The sequence below is a fragment of the Candoia aspera genome, chromosome 1, assembly GCF_035149785.1.
Source record: "Candoia aspera isolate rCanAsp1 chromosome 1, rCanAsp1.hap2, whole genome shotgun sequence".
Lineage (NCBI taxonomy): Eukaryota > Metazoa > Chordata > Lepidosauria > Squamata > Boidae > Candoia > Candoia aspera.
In genome coordinates, this window is record NC_086153.1 from 88,467,852 (window position 1) to 88,487,171 (window position 19,320).

The following is a 19,320-nucleotide window of genomic DNA, read 5'->3' on the forward strand; positions in this document are numbered from 1 at the left end:
GCTCATGGACAAAGAAGTCTTGTTTTCAATGTAATCAACAGAGCAATATCTAACATCACACTTACAAAGACTGAGAAAACAGCAGCATGGAAGAAAAGGTATTCAGCAGCCAGATTATTACCAACTTCCTCCTTTTGGAATGCTTGCTATGCATCCCACTGGTCATCAAAAGAGAGTTACTGACTCCAGTGAGGCACACCGCAAACAGCACTGCAACAGGCAAACCTTTAAGACTACATAGCCAAATTGAGATGGGGTGGGGGAGTAAAATTCACAAAAGAAAAGACTAGCAACCAATTGTATATTTTGCGAGGAAAATCATATACAGTATATGCTTTTTTTTTAAACAGACAAGGACTTCAATATAAAAATAAGTGACAAAATAAAGTTGCATCAAAAAAGCAAATGTTTATGGTTGACCATATGTTAGAAAAAGGTGAGGATTAGAAGTTTCAAAGCAAAGCTGTAACAGGGAACGGCCACAGAAAGACACACACGGACCTGACTCACAAAGCACCCTAATCCTTAATGTGATTTGTTTACTTAGAGTGTTATCTGAATCTAGACAAGGGTGACTTACCAAACAAACCATGATATTGAATGGTGTGTGAATTGTATTTACAGCAAGCCCATTTGGTTCAACTGAAAAACTGTACAGTACTGCATGTCATGCTATCCTGGTGCCCCCTCTTAAGTGGGGTTCTAAACCAAGCACTGAGCTACAGAACATCATCTCTTTTAACCTCTGAGAAAGCTTATTTGTGGCCTATAGGCTTTTCTGCAAGTAAAAATCATGCTGGAGGCTATAATTTTGCTTTGCAGCAGGCAGATTTCCCACTGTTTTTAATTAAAATAAAGTTTTACAGTGTAAAAAGTCTAGAGTGGTAGAGAGCCTAGCAATGTCCTCAGGAAATGTCCACAAATGTATTTGTGCCCCACAGCATTACCCATAGGACCCCAATTTCTTAACTAAGCCCATGTGTGCCCACGTCACTTGGGAGTGATTGCTTTAAATAAGGACATATTTATTTATCGTTCAAATTTTGCTACCACCCATCTCCCCCTAAAGGGGGACTCTGGGCGGTTTACAATAAACATATGATTACAGTAGTCCAAAGGTTTCTGGCATTTCATGCCAACATTAAACTATTCAGGATGAGATGAAGAGGGGACCTTTCCTATCTTAATTCCAATATACAATATGTGCTTTACATAGGTTGAGAATCCCTAAGATGGAAATATGAAAAATACAAGTATGGAGGCATATATAGGTTCACCTATCAATTTATCCCATGGTTTATTTAAGTGTGGTTTATTGAGTAAATCACAATTACCAGGTTTCACACATGGTGAGCCAAAACTAAACAAATCACACAATAGCTCTGCACCATGTGTGAATCCAGTCCAATATGGGCATGCTGTGTAAGTGTTAAAGAAAAAAAAAAGAGCATGGAAATCAGACCCAATGTTTCATTAACCAACCTCTTGCTCATTGTAGCTCCAGAATGTTCCTTGGTATCCTGGGGTAGACCTGGAACAATTGCAGAGACAGGGCATATTTGTTTTGCCAGCAGCATCCATACAGCTGATGTAAGAGCCCTATCCACATTAACTCTGCGTATACCTTGGCTGTGCTCAGAAACCTAAGCAGGGTTGGTTAGGACCTGGATGGGAGACCCTCCAGGGCTACAGGTAAGACTGAGAAATTAAACAAAACCAAATGACACCAAAAGACGACAATGACAAATCCTTTCTGTATTGTTGCCAAGAAAGCTCCATGGATATGTTCTGAAGTCACCTAGAGTCAAACTTGACTGAAAGGAGATTTTACATAGACAAGTTTCATTTCTCCTTCCCACCTGACCTGTCCATCCACTCCAAATATTAAAGGTTCAACTTGAACATCCAAAGAAGCATGTAGGCAAAATGGCAGTCTGAAATAAAGGGGTTTGATTATACCCTACACAACTGACCGAGAAATTCTGTTCTCAGGCTCTACTGAAGTTCCATTACAGTATGCGATCGACTGACATTCGACATGGCTAATGCTGCATACATGCCCAGCCCTAGGCATGTGGTTTCTGAAAGTATGCCTGGTTACAGAAGAGCCGAATGTATCAACAACATCACACATAACAAAGCACAACCCATCCTATCAGAATTTTACTTAAAGTAAGGAGGAGAGTTAATATACTAATAACTAAGAGTAGACAGGGAAGGAAGAAAAGAGGAAAGGAATGAACTGATGAATCATAAATGATTAACACAGTGTACTTTTCTTTTATTATTCAGTGCTTAATTCTCATATATTTACCCAAAAAACAAATAGAAATTATATAAAGAAGGAAACTCATGCTATCAGCATGCTGCAATTCTATGATGCAAGAATTGTAGTGGTTTGTGCTGTTTATTATGGAAGGGGATTCTGATATGAATGTACTAGCTTAAGCAAGATCATAGATTTCCTCTCTTTGACCTTGGATACAGCCACTTCATTTCTGGTGCTGAGGCAATATGGCAACCTTCTCTCACCTTGGCAAGCTTCAGATATGTGTATCTCCACCTCCAGAATTCTCAACAATGCCTTGCTAGCTTGAGAATTCTGGGAAATTCCACACATTTAGGGGGAGGTCAAACCAGAGAAAGATGCAGTATGATATGCTACTGCCCAGAATGGTTTCTTTTTTAATTGTAAAGAATTTATTACGAAGATACCACAGACTAGCAGAGAGCCTACAGTGCATTACAAGCTAAGCAAAATGAGAAAAAAATGTTCATTAAATGGCACCTAAGGCAGCTAGCAATTCCTTGATCTGCCTTTTGTCTGACCAAGAACACCTCTGCCTAATATGGACTAAGTATCAAGTAGCTTTTCTTAATCTAGTTATTACTGATATCAAAAACTGGTTCAGGGCCTGAACAGCTTTGTTGGTTTTCATCCCACAAGGATTTTATTCAAAAGAAAACTATAATGTCTTGATTAAGCAAATACAATTTTTCAATGTCAAGCCTACCTAACTTGGCAGACTTGTTGCAGAAGCTGCTCAGTCACCAGAACTATAATAGGAGTATTGTTTGACAGTATCAAGCCTTCTTGTATTTTTATTAAATCGGAAACCACATAAAAATTACAATTCCAGGGGCACAAGCATGCAGCTCTAAGAATAGGTGTGCAGTACACAATTCAAGTAATGCAGATGTTAGGTGATAAAAAAGTGACTGATCAATAGTATGAAAGTACAGGTAGTTCAGAGTAGCCAATTACATCAATTTCGCCCTACTGCAGAAGAAACAAATCAGGCTCTGCTGATACTCTCATGAATGCTCACAATATTTCAAAGATGGTCAAAAGGGTGATAATTCAGTGGAACAGTTTCCACTTTGCATGCCGAAGGACCCAGAACTAACTCTTGAGCTTTCACGTAGAGCTGAGGGAAAAGATCACCTAACCACCAAGAGAGATGCTGCCATTCATCAGTGCAAATTATCTGAGCTTAGAACACCAGGATGTGACTCTGTATAAGGCCATTTCCAATGTTCTTACACTGGAACATGGGACTCTTTTCCTGAGCAATCATGCAAAATTATCAAAGCTGTGCAAAAGTTTGGTGTTACCAAAAAAATTCAGCAGCACAAGAAATATAGATATGTATGTTAAATCATAGTCATATCCTACGCTGTAGTTTTTTGTCCTGAAAAAGTTCCTGAGAATACCCATGAAACACCTGTAATTATCTGAAGATGCAACTTCACCTTTCCCACACACTAGATTGTTTTTCCTAATGGTTCTTCCCACTCAATAAGTCTAAATCACTGATTAGACACCATACTAGTCTCTTCCTTATTAAGAGAGGTGCAAAGCAATAAGCATCGTAAAGCTAGCCTTTTTTCCCTTCAACTTTGAATACATGGAAATGCTTTGTAATGAGAATGCAAATTGGGTTTTCTTTGAAGAATGACAACAGATAACGTACCTAAAAAGTACATGACCTTTTAATACAAAAATCAGAGAGCAAATACAGACAAAATAGATTAATCCTACTAAATAAAAAAACATTATTGATTAGCAATTAGGCCGTATCAGAATACAAAATACAGAACAATAATAAGACCATGTGTTACAAAATAGAGTAAAAGGCAGAACTAAAAGGAAATGCGAATCACATTTCTGGGTCATCCTTACAATTTACCCCAATCAGATCCGCATACCATATGCAGTTCTCAATTGTGCTGTTTTGTTCAGATAAAGGACTTCGTTATATGTAATATCTGGGTTCCAACCACACAAATTCTCCTAAATATGAAAACATTATAAACATAGAACATGTTCATCTTAGTTATGGCTTTTTTGAGGAACTCAAGACATATGCTCCCATGTTCAAGGATTAAAAGAATGTGGCTTTTAAAAACTTTTAAAATCCTAACAAATTAGCATTTTAGACCATGGACACACACTTTTGTCACTTGCCCCTGCTGAACAGCCATTGCACCTTACAATGACCCCTATTTGGGGTCAAAACACACACCTGGTATAAACTGACCTTGCTGCCAAGCTTGCTAATTTTGCATCTCTTTTTTTAAAAATGTTCTTAAATGTATCCATTGGGAGAGGGAGATAAGAATCACAATGGCTAGAGAACAAGATTTAAGCTCCCACACTGCCCATAATGGCTTCAGTCTTGCTTGCTTTAAAAATTAGTAAGTAGGCACAGCAGCACAGTAGATGTTAACGCAATGCATGCTTTGGCGCATCTTTCTGCAATAGCCAAAGAATTCTCTGACATTATTTATCATAAACGATAGCACAAAAGTGTTGCTTTGGTTATATTGCTAGCCCAGGTAAAAAGAGAAATGCCAAGATATATTAGCAAGTTTGTGCAGCTTGCCCTCATTTCAACATAAGTACTGTATGTCAGGAGTGTACCCTGGCATGCTAACAATATCACTGCCATCACTTTCATGTAAATCTTTGAGGGGAACTTCTGACTAAGAAAAAAATATGTTTATCCATACAGGTTTTAAATTCCAGGAAAGATGATAGAAATGAAAGGTAACATATGAAATAAATTTCATAATCTAAAACTGATAACAAAGTATTAGTTTTGGAATGGCAACTTGGCTTTGTATACCAAGAATTTCAATTATCTTACTGAGTCACCTCAGCTCCCAGAACCACCAACAAAATGGCAGACAAGGGGAACAGAAAACTATTTCAGTGCTGCCACCTTGTAGATATCTGGATTTTTGCAGCCCAGATATGGTAGCCGTATCAAAATACTAGAATTGTAGCAAAATGCATACCAGAAGTGCATTAGATTGTTGATGTTGTCACAGAGTAAGTCATAACACAGAGCTTTCAAAGAGATTGTTATTGTTTAGTTTTTGCTTGAAAAATACTAATTGTAAATACCATGATTTGGCTCCAAAAACAGACAAGAATTTCATTTCCACCCTTGAGTTTTCTTGGATCCTTCTCCCACTATGGCCACTGCATTCCTAAAAAGCCATTTGTAAAAGTCAAGGTACCATCTGTATTTGATATGACTGCTCTGCACAAGAGAAAGGACTTTTTATTGCTATACATATTTGATTTCAAGCCAATATTTCCTTTGGTGAGCAACATTAGTTTTATGACAGAGCCAACAGTTTGCCTCTAGAAAATCACCAGTTTGATTCATGGTATATCTAGTTTAAAAGGTAATAGATCAGTTAAAAGGAGAAGGCCTCTGTCCAACAATCTGGACAGCCACTGATAAGCAGAACAGACAATAGTGGCTTAGTTGGATCAGTAACCTAGTCTGGTACAAGAAATATTCTACACTGAGCCACCTCTAGTTAAATATTTGCTGGGGGCCCCAGTTAGTTCCAAGGATTGCTACTATGTTAACAGGAAGTTGTGCAGTTATCAAGTATTCAAGTTAGCAGATAAAGTTACTCTACGATCCTTGAACCTAATCCACTAATTTGTCATCTTCCCCAGATATACTTGACCAAAATTCCCAGATACCTCAATCAGCATGGTTACTGGAGATTATGAGAACTGTAGTCAACATATCTGGAAATGCCAGGCTGGAAATGAGCGCTGAGAAGTAGTCCAGGTTATCCAACCTGGACACTCTCCAGATGTGCAGATCTTAACTCCCAGAACTCCCTAGTTAGCGTGCCCATTGGTGAGAGTTGAAATGCATGCATCTGAAAGGAAATCAGATTGGGGAAGGTTCTGCTAGTCTGTACATAGGTGTTACAGTCAAGCAGATTAAGGGAAAGCATACCTACTCCAGATGGAAGAAGAAAATACTATTTAATGGCTACAGGTCTTCAAAATCTTTTTCTCAAAGCAAAATCACTTAACTACAAACTCTTAAGGTGCAAGCTGCTCTCTAGGAAATGTAAATAACATCGTCAATGCAAGAACCGAATACAAGTCCTTAAAGTGAGGAAAACTGGAAAGCCATAGTAAACAATGACACGCAGAAAGCTATTACACAACATGCAGGCTTTTTTTGTTGTTGTTCTATGGTACTTGCTGGCTAGTCCATTCGTACTCTAAGTATCACCTCAGAAATGAACAAAGTTAAGTAAACTAATTCTGAGTTGAACTGTAACTTTAAGAAGTCTTGAATGTTTTGTAATATCGTCCCAAACTGTTGATATATGAAGATTTTATGAAAAACAAACAACCACAATTAAAGAGTCAAACAGAAATCTGCTAAAATAGATTAGTATCTTCCCAATTTACAGTTTGCAATATTTCAGAAGAAGTACTCAACCTCCCTTTTAAAACAGAGATTCTATTATTATTAGAATCTAAAATGACTAATGTTGTTTCAAATATATGAAGAAACTTGATAAGCCACTTTCTTATACAAAGATCCAAATGACTGCTTATGAGAACTTTTCCAAGTTTGTAAAAATACAGATACTAACATCAAAGAAATGTTACTGGCTTCAATTATTGCGTTTTTTTAAAAAATCTTTAAAAAATTATCTCAAGCCTCAAAAGCAGTAAGTACTACTTTGTCAAATAATGTGGTTTAAAATATTTACTAGTCATTGTACAAAAGTGTAAGTTCTTCCATTCTGTATGACAGGACTTCATCCAACAGACAGGGAGAGGAAGAATCTGGACTGGGAAAGTTTGCAATACTGTACACAAAATGCAAAGTTTTATATTTGCCTTTCTTGAAAAATACTGTAAAAGTAACAGTATAAAAAATAACTGTTGAACATTACAAGGTGGGAGATTAAATGCCAAGGCACATTTGTTTGTTTAACAAACAAATATTGCTGCACTTTGGCCCCTGATGTTATGAAAACGTCCTTTGTATTCAAAGTAGAACCTTAATTTAATGGGTTCATTTAAGACGGCAACAAATAATATTTTGGCTATAAAAATATTAAGTGCCTTCAGAAAAGGTAGCATAAATATACAACTAAAAAGAAAAGCTTATATTTTCATTAAATCATCCAGTTTCTTTACATATAATTTATCAAAGAGAATTCTTACAGGAAAAACTAGACATTGAATCACTTCTATATGACAAGGTTGAACAATGAACAAATTAAATTTCAGTGTAGGAATTCACACACCTATTTCTTATCTTTAGCCCTCTCACACACACACTTTCTGGCACAAGAAGGTGGTAATCAAGGTCAAATGTACAGATTTGACAACAGGTTTTTCACTTGTTGCCTAGTGTACTATGAAGTACGGAGTCTTTTCCATCAAGAAATTCTCCTCCAGGTTCTGTCCATGTACACAAACTAATAAATAAATTGAGGACAGGACAATCCACAAAGATAGATAGGCAAACTTAGTTACTTTGATTTTTGTAAATAGAGTTTTAAAACTTCCTTTCTGGTTAAATTAGTTGAAATGAGAGAACAAGTTTACACACATCTACTTGCTAGTAAAACTATTTCAATCAATAGGGCTACTTCCTAGTAACTACTTAAAGGATTTTAGCCCGACTATACTATCATTACAAAGATTTGATAAATAAAGCTTAGATTTTTAATTATCAGGTTACAAGAGGACATTCACAGAAAACATACCCAGTAGAATTGTTTTTAGGAATCAAAGAGCATTTTATCAAAAACCACATTTTCTGCATTAATGCATGTCAGTTATCTCAGGCTGATCCCTGCATGGTGCAAGTTTACACCTGAGATCCTTCAATTTGAGCAATTCCACCTTAGAATTGACATAGAGTTCAAGGAACCTTTAGCAAGAAACCTCCAATTCCAAAATGTGCAGAAAGCCTTCCTCCCCACCCATCGCTACAATTCTGGTTTTGAAATAAGGCAATAAATTGAGAGCCATGAAATCGCCACTGCAGCCTTTACCTTCATTAGTGTATGCAAAGGCATTAAATAGTGCACACAGTACATTTTCCAAGCTTCAAACAGCAAAAGCTGCTAGATGGTTTTATAAAGGCACACTGGACATATGGCACTTTATAAAACCTGATGCAATTGGAATATGGAGTAGGGAGGAGGAGATTAAATAAACAGACATGAGTTGCACTGCAGAAAGCAGAGGCCTGTAATTATCATTATTACATTACAATTGCCTCAAGAGGTTTGTCAAGCTGGAGCAGGGATTCAAGTCCCTAAATGAGGCTTTGACAAGCAGATGCATCAGAAAGGAATGAGAGGGGCAAATTGCACATTACACACCAGCAAGTAATGGTAGCTCCACAGTCTTTTTTTGAAGGTTTGAAAAGTCAGTCGGGGCACTGAAATTTATCTCACAGCACTGTGTTACACACATACTTCTCCTACTGCAAATATGGGACTGTTTGGAACAGAGTGAAAGCAAGCAGTAGAAATGGGGGATGATGGCAAAAAGATGGGACAAAAAAGAGTTAAAAGGCTCTGCCCCATACTGCTGCTCTTCTACTCCCAATCACACCCTTCTTAAACAAGTTTTTCCTGTTTAAAGGGACATCAGCATGCACTTGTATGTAACATGCTGTCTGGCCCTTCAATTCCAGTCAAATAAATAGCACTTCCTTTGTTTTTACAGTGGAATGTTACTAGGAAAAAAACATTTACTTGCAATTGAAACTTACCAGATCTGGATTTAATGATGTTGCTAAATTCATTGTACCCTCCCTCAGGTCCTTTATCAATATCCAAAACCTTGGCCATCCTTTTTTCTCTCAGTTCAAAATCACGATATAGAATTATTTAAAATCTCTGCATGCTGAACACACACTCCAGCCTGTTTTGAAATTAATATCTGAAATATAAACACACAGACAAAAAAAACCCATAAATATATTTATTTTGGAACCTGCATGCTAACTTTCAAAACCAAAGTTCCTTCAAGGCAGCTTACAATTAATATAAAATGCAGATTTGTTAAAATATTTGACAGAACAGAAGCATAAACCAGTTTCCACTCAGATCAATATTAACTGCCCAGAGTTGCTGGGAATTGGGCGGCATATAAATTTAATAAATTATCATTATGTTTATCCATGCTATTATTTAAAACAGAAAGCAAGAGCAGTTAAAAAGGACAGCTCATCATATTATACCCTCCGCCACCCCAAGCCTCTCAGCAAAATATCTTTTTGGAAATCCATTTAAAAACAAACAAAGAAAACCAAATATGTATTGGGAGGGAGTTCCAAAACCTCAGAAGCAGAACCTCCTCCAAAAAGACCCTCTAATTTACACAATGGTAAAGGTAGATAAATCTCCCTTGAGTCAAGCTCAGCTCATGACGACTTCACCCCTGTTGTTTTACAACTACAATAGCCAAGTAGTTTGACATCATCTCTCTCCAGGACATTTTTTTTCAACTCTCCATGCAGCCCATATCCCTGAGATCTCCAGTGCATTCCCATCCAACTACTAACCAAACTTAACTATCCTTAGAGAAGAGAATCTTTGCCTTTACCTAATACCACTCTAACTACTTTATAACTGATCCCTGTTTTTATATCCATTTGGTTTTTACACCGCAGTTTTTGTTTATCTTACAAATATCCCAGGTCAATTTACTCAGTCAACTGAGTGTATGAAAGGGTAAACTTCTGTGAGGAGATGGGGAGGGGAGCCATAAGGATCTGTTAAGTGACAGACTCTACCATTTCATATTTTTGTACTTCCCTTTTAATTACCTAGCATTACATTCTGCATTCACCAGGCTTTTTTAATGTTAACACCCATGACTATAAAAAAATTGGTATGTTCTAACAGTACTGCCTAATAAGAATATCAGCATGATGTATATCACCAAACCGTATTTTTGTAGATTTACTGTATTCCATATACATTCTAATGCAACATATGGAGTGCAATTGTTTCTCTGAAGCAATTACATGGAGTTCAGTGGACACTTCCATGAAAGTATGGACAAAAAACTGCAGCCTTACACTTTTCTCATCACTAGCACTTTATGTCTATAGACCAGAAAAGTGCCTAGGAAGGGCACAACTGATTTCCTATCCATGAGGAAGTTGCAAAGGAAGCAGTTTGCTCACCACCCCAAAGCCAGCCTGGATGGCTCTGAATAACTCTTGTAACTTTGGGGAATTGGGGAACCCTAGCTATCTGTCCTATTCAGGGTCTGTCCATTAAAGGAAGACAATACAATCTCTTCTGTTCAGCCCTGCTTCTTTCCATTCTCTTCCCACACTTGTTTATCTAAACTCTATAAAATAGGAATTATGATACACCAGTAGAGGCACAATGCATTATTAATATTTTTCTGCACCCTTCTTCAAGAGCTCAGAATCAATTCTATCCCACATGTTTATACTACTACCCCTTGAAAAGGTCAGTGAGGCTGGGAATAGGAGAGTGGAGAATTTCCTGGGGTAACAAACATTAAGACCTACTAGGAATCAAAACTTGGGTCAGATATCTCCAGAATATCTGTACAACTCCAGTGGGAAAGAGGAAAGAGATCAAACAATGAGATATGGATATGTCTAGGATAGGGAAATTTTATCCAGACTTTTATTCAGCACATTACCATTTCAGTTACCAAGCAGAACTATCCAAGTCAGATTTTGCACATAGCACAGAATTTGGTTTCCATCCAATTTACCTTTCAGCCTTCTCCAGCTCTGCAAGTGACCTGTGGGTGCATGCACACACAAACACACACTCCTACAAGCACACAGCATGCAATCAACTGATACTCCAGTTGCCCACTCAAATGCGTTGCTATGACTTTCTTCCAGAAAGTATTTTGAAGTCCCTCCCTCAGAATTTGCAATGGAGCCAAGCTCACACTCAGTAGCAGTTATTACACCATTTGACCTCCCATCAAACAGCAGCCCACTTTAGGCTTTTCTAAGGTCCTCGGAAGGTTCCCAGAGCAAGCCAGCTAATGCCTACTCAGATTCCAGCCTACTTGCAAGCAGAACTTGCAAGGATTTTAAATTAGAAAACACCAATAGAGAGATTAGGTCATGCTATTCTTCCTTAAAATAACCAGTGACTATCCGAAAAAACCTCCAGATATGTACCAGGAAGGAGCCAGAGTAAGATGGATGATAAAGAGGATTGCAATTACTTTCCGCTTCAAGTGAAAGCAACAGCTGTTTTCTTCACTCACTTTACAGTAGCCTTCCCCAATCTGGTGCTCTCCGGAATTCTGGGAATTGAAGTGAAACAAATCTGGAGGGTTGGGGAAGGCTGCACTACAACTCAATCACAAATAGAGGCAGCACTTCCAGTAGCATTTCTTCCTATATTAAAGCAACTCAGGAAGTACCAATGATACAGTTAAGGTTAAGCCCCATGACTGTTACCTGTCCCTTCCCCAAAAAGGCATGTGAGGGTGGTTACTGTGAGACCTGGTAAGTATTTCAGGGTAGTTTTGACAAGCCAAGAAATCTAAGAGTGAATGGGACAAGAACTCAAATTGCAGAACTTTACTATGTATCAAAGGGTTAATAGAGGTCAGCTCTCCCCCTCACACACACAAAAACTTCAAAGAAATCCACAAAGTCACCAGGAGTCAAACCTACCTTGCAGGCAACTAACCTTTACCTAGTAGAAAACACTTAACCCAATGAAAACTATTTGCATTTTCTAAAAGGCTACAAAAATCCGGACAATAACTAGATGACAGCAAGATTATTCAGCGCTGTCTAGCGACTGCCCGGATTTTTACAGGTTAGATCTGGTAGCTCAGTCTCCAATATCCATCAGCAACATTATAGGCAGGTAATAAATCCCACAAAACGTACCCTACCAATCAAATGGAAGAGTTCCCTAGATCATTCTAAAGAAAACATTTAATAGAATCAGGTCAGATCATGACAGTTTATGCCAAAAAAAGGGAGGCAGGAGATTGCGCTTTTAAGGAGTAAGGTTGATAGCCGCGTGCAATAAAATGATCCTTCTCAAAGACAGCAATGCGGATATCTCCCCCTTCCTCCTTCATTTGCTACAGGGGAGCCAGGATGAGGAGGGGGAAAGAAATCCCAAACTATCCGTGAGTCAGAGCAGCTCTAAAGAAGCGCTCGACGGACTAGTAAACCGAATAATACATAAACTGCCGTTCCCACGTGGGGCGAACTCCTCCACAAAGTTGCCACCTTGCAGCGAAATCCCCTCAGCTCCAACCTCTAGCTCGCCCTGAGCGAAGACCCCCGTAGCAGTTACTCAGCCAAATGTATCCCCCGGACCGAGAATCAAGTACGGCGGGGGGAGGGGGGCTGGGAAGAGAGAACTGAATTCTTCGGGTGCCCTTCTGTCCTCGCAGCGCTCCGAGTGGAGAGTCGCGTTACTCTTTTCCTTCACCGTCAATTATTCACCAGCTTACCTGCGGGGGGAGAGAGAGACTTTCGTGTCTCAGGATCCGGTGCGCCGGACAGTCAGTCGATCCTCAGGTCCGCTTCGTGGCGTTTTACTTCTTCGCTCTTTCAAGATTTCCCCAAAGCCTCCAGAAGAAACCCGAAGCGCCCGCCAGCAGAGCCGGAGAAGCCAGCGTAAAAGGCAAGCCGCCGCCTCTGCAGCTTAAACAAGTTGCTCAAAGCAAACCCAACTTTCACACGACCCGTTCGGACGTTCTTTCGTTGCAGCCCCGCAAACCCTTTGGCCACCTCCTCCACTTCCACCGGCTGCTTCGTCCTCGCCCCGCTTCTTGAGCCTAGGGGAGGAGGGAAGCGCCTCTCGCGGCCGGGCAGGCTCAACTTTAGAGGAAGGGGGCGGTGGCGACGGGGCGGTCCCTCGGCTTCTCCCGGCCCCCGGGATTCCTCCTTTGTTATTAGGTGAGGGCAGAGCGGGCAGGGAAGGGGGACTCCGCGAAAGTTGTCTCAGCTTCGGCCCAGCTGCTCGGCTGCCTCTCTGCTGCAAATGGAAAGGGAGGCGTGGTAGTGACGATGCGAAGACAGCCGCCCGCTCTCCGGGCACTGACTCTGTCGGGGAACTTTTTGCTGCGCTGGGAAGTTTGTTCTGGCGCGTCCGAACTCTTATCCTCGCCCAGCCGCCCGCCCCTGTGGAGCAGAGCCGCGCTCCAGCTGGGGAGGGTGGCGTGACAGGGACACGTGACCACCCGCCTTGTCAATCACTGAGGCCGCTTGCCTTTTCCCCTGGCCTCTGGTCCGCAGACGACGTCATCGAACCTAGCCCAGGAGGGAAGGCCACGCGCCCGGAGAGAGCCTCCTAATGATGACTTAAGCAAGCTCGAAAAGCCAAGCAGGGATGGGCCTGACTAGTCCTTGGACGGGAGACCACTAAGAAATCCCAGGGCTGTAGGCAAGGTTAGGAAGTTAGACCTCCAGGAAAAAGGCACTTTGTGTGGCAAAGATAATTATGTAGGCATCTCCATGTCCTTTTCAGGAGTAGACTGAAGAGAGTCCATTGGAGTTGGGCTAATTATTTATTTAATTCAAATAAATAATAATAGACCTGGATTCAAAGGAGGATTTTCTATGAATGACTGTATTCCCTGACTGTATGAGAACATATTCAGTTTCTCATATTAAGAGTCACTTGTTGAGATGGGCCGCTATAGAAATTAAATTAAATTAAATTAAATTAAATGATAGATAGATAGATAGATAGATAAGAAAGAATGGTAGCATTAACATATGTTAGGCCAGCTCTCTCCCAAGAAGACTAAGATGGCTGCTTTGAAGAACCTGACTTCTATTATTTTTAGCCCCATGTGGAGGAGTCTCCAAACAGATACACTCCAGCTGATGTTGGTGTCAAGCAAGGGCAGCAGTTTTCTCCTGCTTGGCTCTGAGGGAGTGCTGCTGCCAAGGGCAGAAAGATGATCTTACGTCTGGGTGGAGGGGTGCAGTGTGTATCTGTGATGCATACTAAAAGGGGGTGGGACTTTGATCACACCATCGAAGCCACCACCTTGACTTTTTTAATACCTTCATGTCATGGACCGCCCCCCCCCCGGGGTCTGCTGGGAGACAATATGTTTCAGTGAGTCTGTAACAATTGTGTTGGTATAGGGAGAGGATGTGTGAATGTGTGGTTGTAGGGTGAAGTTGGTCTCCTAAGCCCTGCCATGGCAATATGCCTCCACCCCCCACCCACCCCAATCTCTGACCTATTTGGAGAGAAAGTACGCATTGTGTACATTGGGCTTGTGTCAACGACCTAACCAAGAAAGATCAAATCACAAAAGAAAAACAGTGGTGGATGAAAAGCAGTGGACATGTCCTGCCATGCTTCTATGGATGCTGCAAAATACACAAGCCCGACATGTCCATCTTCGTCCAATTGTATCATTACCAGGGACCCCAACATACAACACAGCAAAATAATTTACAAAAAAGCTTGGACGTCTCACAGAGGGGAGCGAATATTCTATCAACGCCCCAGTACAGTGCCTCCAGAAAATCAAAGACCTAAAAATAGAAGAACATGAAATTATGATTTCATTAGATGTCACAGCACTCTTCACATCCATCGATCCAGAAGTAGTGAAAGAATCCGTGGCAGCAGTACTACATAACACACCCGACCCAGCCAAATACACCAAGATTGAAATACCAGAATCACGGACCTCACCAACCTCTGCCTCACTACCTACTTTCAGTTTGATGGACACATATACCAACAAATCAGAGGAACACACCCATGGGATCCCACTCTTAGGACTCATAGCGGACACAGTAATGCAGCATCTAGAAACTACTCTAACCACACCCCCACCAACACTGGCAGGGCAAGCTAATGTATATACACAGGGAGCTAATGATGATGTTACCTGGTTGGGCAATGAAACATCTGCAACCAAGCTCAGCACCAGGGACTTCACAAAACCCAATATGGTTTAGCAGAACTCCTCCGTTTTTCACCCATCCCAACTAAGGCCTTAGTGGGAGCACCTTCACGAATCATCTGCCTGTGGTTCACTGTGTGGCAACATGAGAGAAGGCATTCTTGATACAAGCTGCCCCACCAATACATGGTAGTCAGAAGGAGACACTGCAGGTTTCCACACCCCTGGGAGTCTTGGGGTGGGGGAGTCCTAGAAGATTACCTTCTTGGTTGTAGCCCCCACACTCTGGAACAGCTTGGTCACAATGGCCACCCCTCTATGAACATTTCGAAAGGCAGGAAAAGCTTTTCTATAGGGATTTGGGTAACGAGAACCCCACTTAGGCAGACACAGTCTGTATTCTGATTTATGGTATGTTGCAACAGGTTTATTTTTATTTATGTTTTAATGATTTTATGATGGTAAGCTGCCTAGACTCTAGAGAGTAGGCAGTATGCAAATGTTTGTAAATATAAAATGCGAGTAGAATTTTTCCCTTTTTGGTTAGGAGTGATATGGAGCCTTCTAAATTTCTGGCATCATCTGAAGACATTATCTCTTCATGCTGGTTTTCTGTTGAAGTGGTGCTGTTGTGCCTTCTATTCAGTTTTCTTATTGATATCCTGTGCCATAATGTGTTGAGCTATTTTAGGGTTTTTTAAAAAATGGGTTTCAATGATTATTAGTATCATTGCCTTAATTGCTAACAATTCATTGTAAATTAATTTCTTTGTTCCTGGCTTTAAGATTGTTTTTAACTTGCATTTTTCAGTACATCTGAAAGCACCAGTTAATAAAATTGACAGCTTAGGTAACATGGATGAAATAATAATTTTTTTTGTAAAAACAAGAGTTACACAGTGCAAACGCTTAGAGGACATTCTGTGGGTGCTGTCACAAAGTAGCTGTCATGGTGGACATGGTCAGTCATGAAACACCTATCTAGCAGAAGGCAAGCTAGGAAAATCCACCCCCCACCATAGCCCCCAGGAATGCTCTTTACCATTTATGGTTTACTCACAACAGGCTTTTTTTAAGACAGGTCAGGACATCAAACTTTAAAACAAAACATTAAGCTGTAGCCATCCACCCACCACTTCTATTTATTAAGGATGCCTCTGGGGTTCAGAAGCTCTCCTCTAAAGTAAATAGGATTCCAGGCACTGGCACTTTCCCCAGTATGTTGGTTAAACAAAATTAAGTCAGGTGCTGCATTGGACATGGAGGAAACAAAAGAAGGCTTCCACAGCAGCCATCCTGTTTGCCCCTGATGGTTGAGGGTAAACAATTCATCATCTTTCTAAATTGTTCTGACTTTGGACCCAATAATCTCAGAGTGGGGATCGGTTCTCATCTGCACCAAAGAGCACAGACCAGCATTTCTCAACCTTGGCAACTTTAAGATGTGTGGACTTCAACTCCCAGGATTCCTCAGCCACACACAGCTTCAGTCATAATTCAACTGCATCCAGATGCTGGATGTTGAGAATACACCTGAAGGGCACCAAGTGGGAGAAGGCTCATTATAATTATGGTAGAATCTAGCAAGATAAACCTGTGACTCTGAAAAGGAATGCCAAGCCCCAGTGGAAAGTGAATATTACCTATAAAGAAGATTGCACTAGGTTTTAAATAAAAGCGGAAAGTTTGTTGTACATTTCAGACTTTTCTGTTTCTTCTCCCAAACGAAAACTTGCTTTTTGTACTGTACTATCATGATGAACAGTGTTGGAGCACTTCAATGTATGAACAAACTTTTTTGACATCTTGGTTAGGTCATAGACATTTTGCCCAAAACTGCAAATCCTTGATTCCCAAAGCATTCTAGGAATCTTCATTACCATAAAGGGCCACTAGGGGTCACTCCTCTAAATAGATTTTTTTTTTTTGTCTGCTGAAGAGACACATTTCAACCAGGAATAAATACTACCTAAATCTTGAATCTTTCTAAAACTGATAAATGTTTATAGTAAATAGATATTAAATGGGACAGACTGATATATTCTTTGTATTACCATTGGTGGTATGGCTCATCTTTTCTCAAAGGCATATCAGGAGTTAAGTTATGTATGTCGTGGACTGGTTACAAATGTAGTTCTTTTTACACCTGCATGTAAAGCTGCACCTGCCCAAATCTCCTTTTTTCAAGGGGAAGAGTTTTGCTTTTGTCTAGCCCATTCTCTAAATCAGTGTTTCTCAACCTTGGCAACTTTAAGAGGTGTGGACTTCCATTCCCAGAATTCCCCAGCCAGCGTGCTGGTTGGGGAATTCTGGGAATGGAAGTCCACACCTCTTAAAGTTGCCAAGGTTGAGAAACACTGTTCTAAATAAAAGCACTGTCTTCTCCCAAAGAAAGAACACTAGCAGGGCTATGTTGACATACGTTGGCCTATAGCAGAAGTATTAATAGTAAAACATTTATAGCCTCCTAAACAATAACATTCATTATTCCAGGGATTCATATACAGAATGGCTCCCCATGATTTAGCCACAGCCCAGATGAAATAAAACTAACCTTCACATCATGGGGGAAAAATAAATGTGATTAAGTGGCAGCTCAGCCAAGACTTCATGTCCTTCATTATCAAAAACCAGTTGCACATGACTGTGCTGTACCTTTTGCTATTCATGATTAAGAATTTATGACTGGCCTCTCCTTCACAATATAAATTGATTAGATAATCAATGGATCATCATTGGTGCATCATCACAGTGATATTTCTGGACTGCATTCTTACTATTTACATATTTCCCTGATGTATCATTTTAATTGGCAGACAATTACATTATAATGCATGTGATTATCATCAGGGCCAGGCCAAGGCATTTATTTATTTACATTATTTTATTTTTTACATTTTTATATGGTCTTCTCATAAGAAGCAAGTCAGTGTATGAAAACAGTAACATCACAATAAAACCCATCAGTCTATGCCATGGACCCCTTTGAGAGTCTGGCGAAACCTACAGATGCCTTCTCAGAGAAATGTATTTCAATGCATAAAATAAAACACATAAAGATTATATCACAAAGGAAACCCATTATGCTCAAATACAGTTTTCACAATATGAAAATATGTAAATACACACACACACACACACACATATAGGTAACATATGTGCTTCTTTATTAATCCATTAAATCAAGAACAAGACAAACCAAATTTCAGGTAAAGGCTGTTGTAATTTTTTTCCTTCCAAGTTAGTGGACACACTGAAATCTATTAATGTAACCTGGTGTAAAGGTAACCCTGGCCCTGACTATAATATAAAACTTCATTTTGCTTCATGGATTCTTTTAATGTACATTTTTATATTACTATTGATAATGTAATTATTAACTTAATGTTTCTTTTTGGCCTCTGTCTTACAGAGGGAGAACTTTTGTTTGTTTTTTATTTATAAACCTCCCCTCCACAACATCCCCATTATTTCTCAGTCTTCCACCCATCTCATGCCTTGCTGAAAAGATTGGAAAGGTGAGGATACAAATACAGGTAGTCCTCGGTTAATGACAGTAATTGGGACCAGAATTTCCACCACTAAGCGATGCAGTCGTAAAGCACAATGTCATGTGATCACATCACTTAGCGACAGCAATCCCTGCACTCCCGGTTGCCATCCTTAAGTGAGAATTGCAGGTTGTTAAGCAAGTCCCAGGTGGCTTGCCAGCAGGCAGGTAAGGCAGGTAAGGCATGGTGGGGCCAGGAGTGGCTGCTGCTAGGCAGGAGAGGGTGCATAGGTAGCCAGCGAGGCTCAGTGTGAGGACAGCATGGCCAGGGGTGGCTCCTGCTGGGCAGGGAAGGGAATGAGTGACTTACCAGAGTGGCTTGTGACCTACCCTGCCAGCTTCCCCATTGACTCTGCTTGTGGAAAGCCGGCAGAGAAGGTTGTAAATGGAAATCACATGACTGTGGGATGCTGCAACTGTCATAAGTATGGTCCAGTTGCCAAGCGCCCAAATTGTGATCATGTGACTGTGGGGGTGCAGGGACTGCTGGAACTTTGGGGACCAGTCGTAAGTACCATTTGTTCAGCACCCTCGTAACTTCGAACTGTTGTTG

The 19,320-nt window shown here is 40.3% G+C and overlaps 1 protein-coding gene across 1 annotated transcript in view; it reads right to left on the reverse strand.

The window, feature by feature from the left end:
• The window catches only part of UTRN (utrophin), a 398,463-nt gene extending 389,222 nt beyond the window's left edge, over positions 1–9,241 (reverse strand). The window contains exon 1 of the mRNA XM_063309084.1: positions 9,075–9,241. Within this exon, the coding sequence (XP_063165154.1) occupies positions 9,075–9,153 (79 nt within the window). The 5' untranslated portion in view covers positions 9,154–9,241. The remainder of the gene's footprint in view (positions 1–9,074) is intronic.
• Between the last annotated feature and the right edge of the window lie 10,079 nt (positions 9,242–19,320).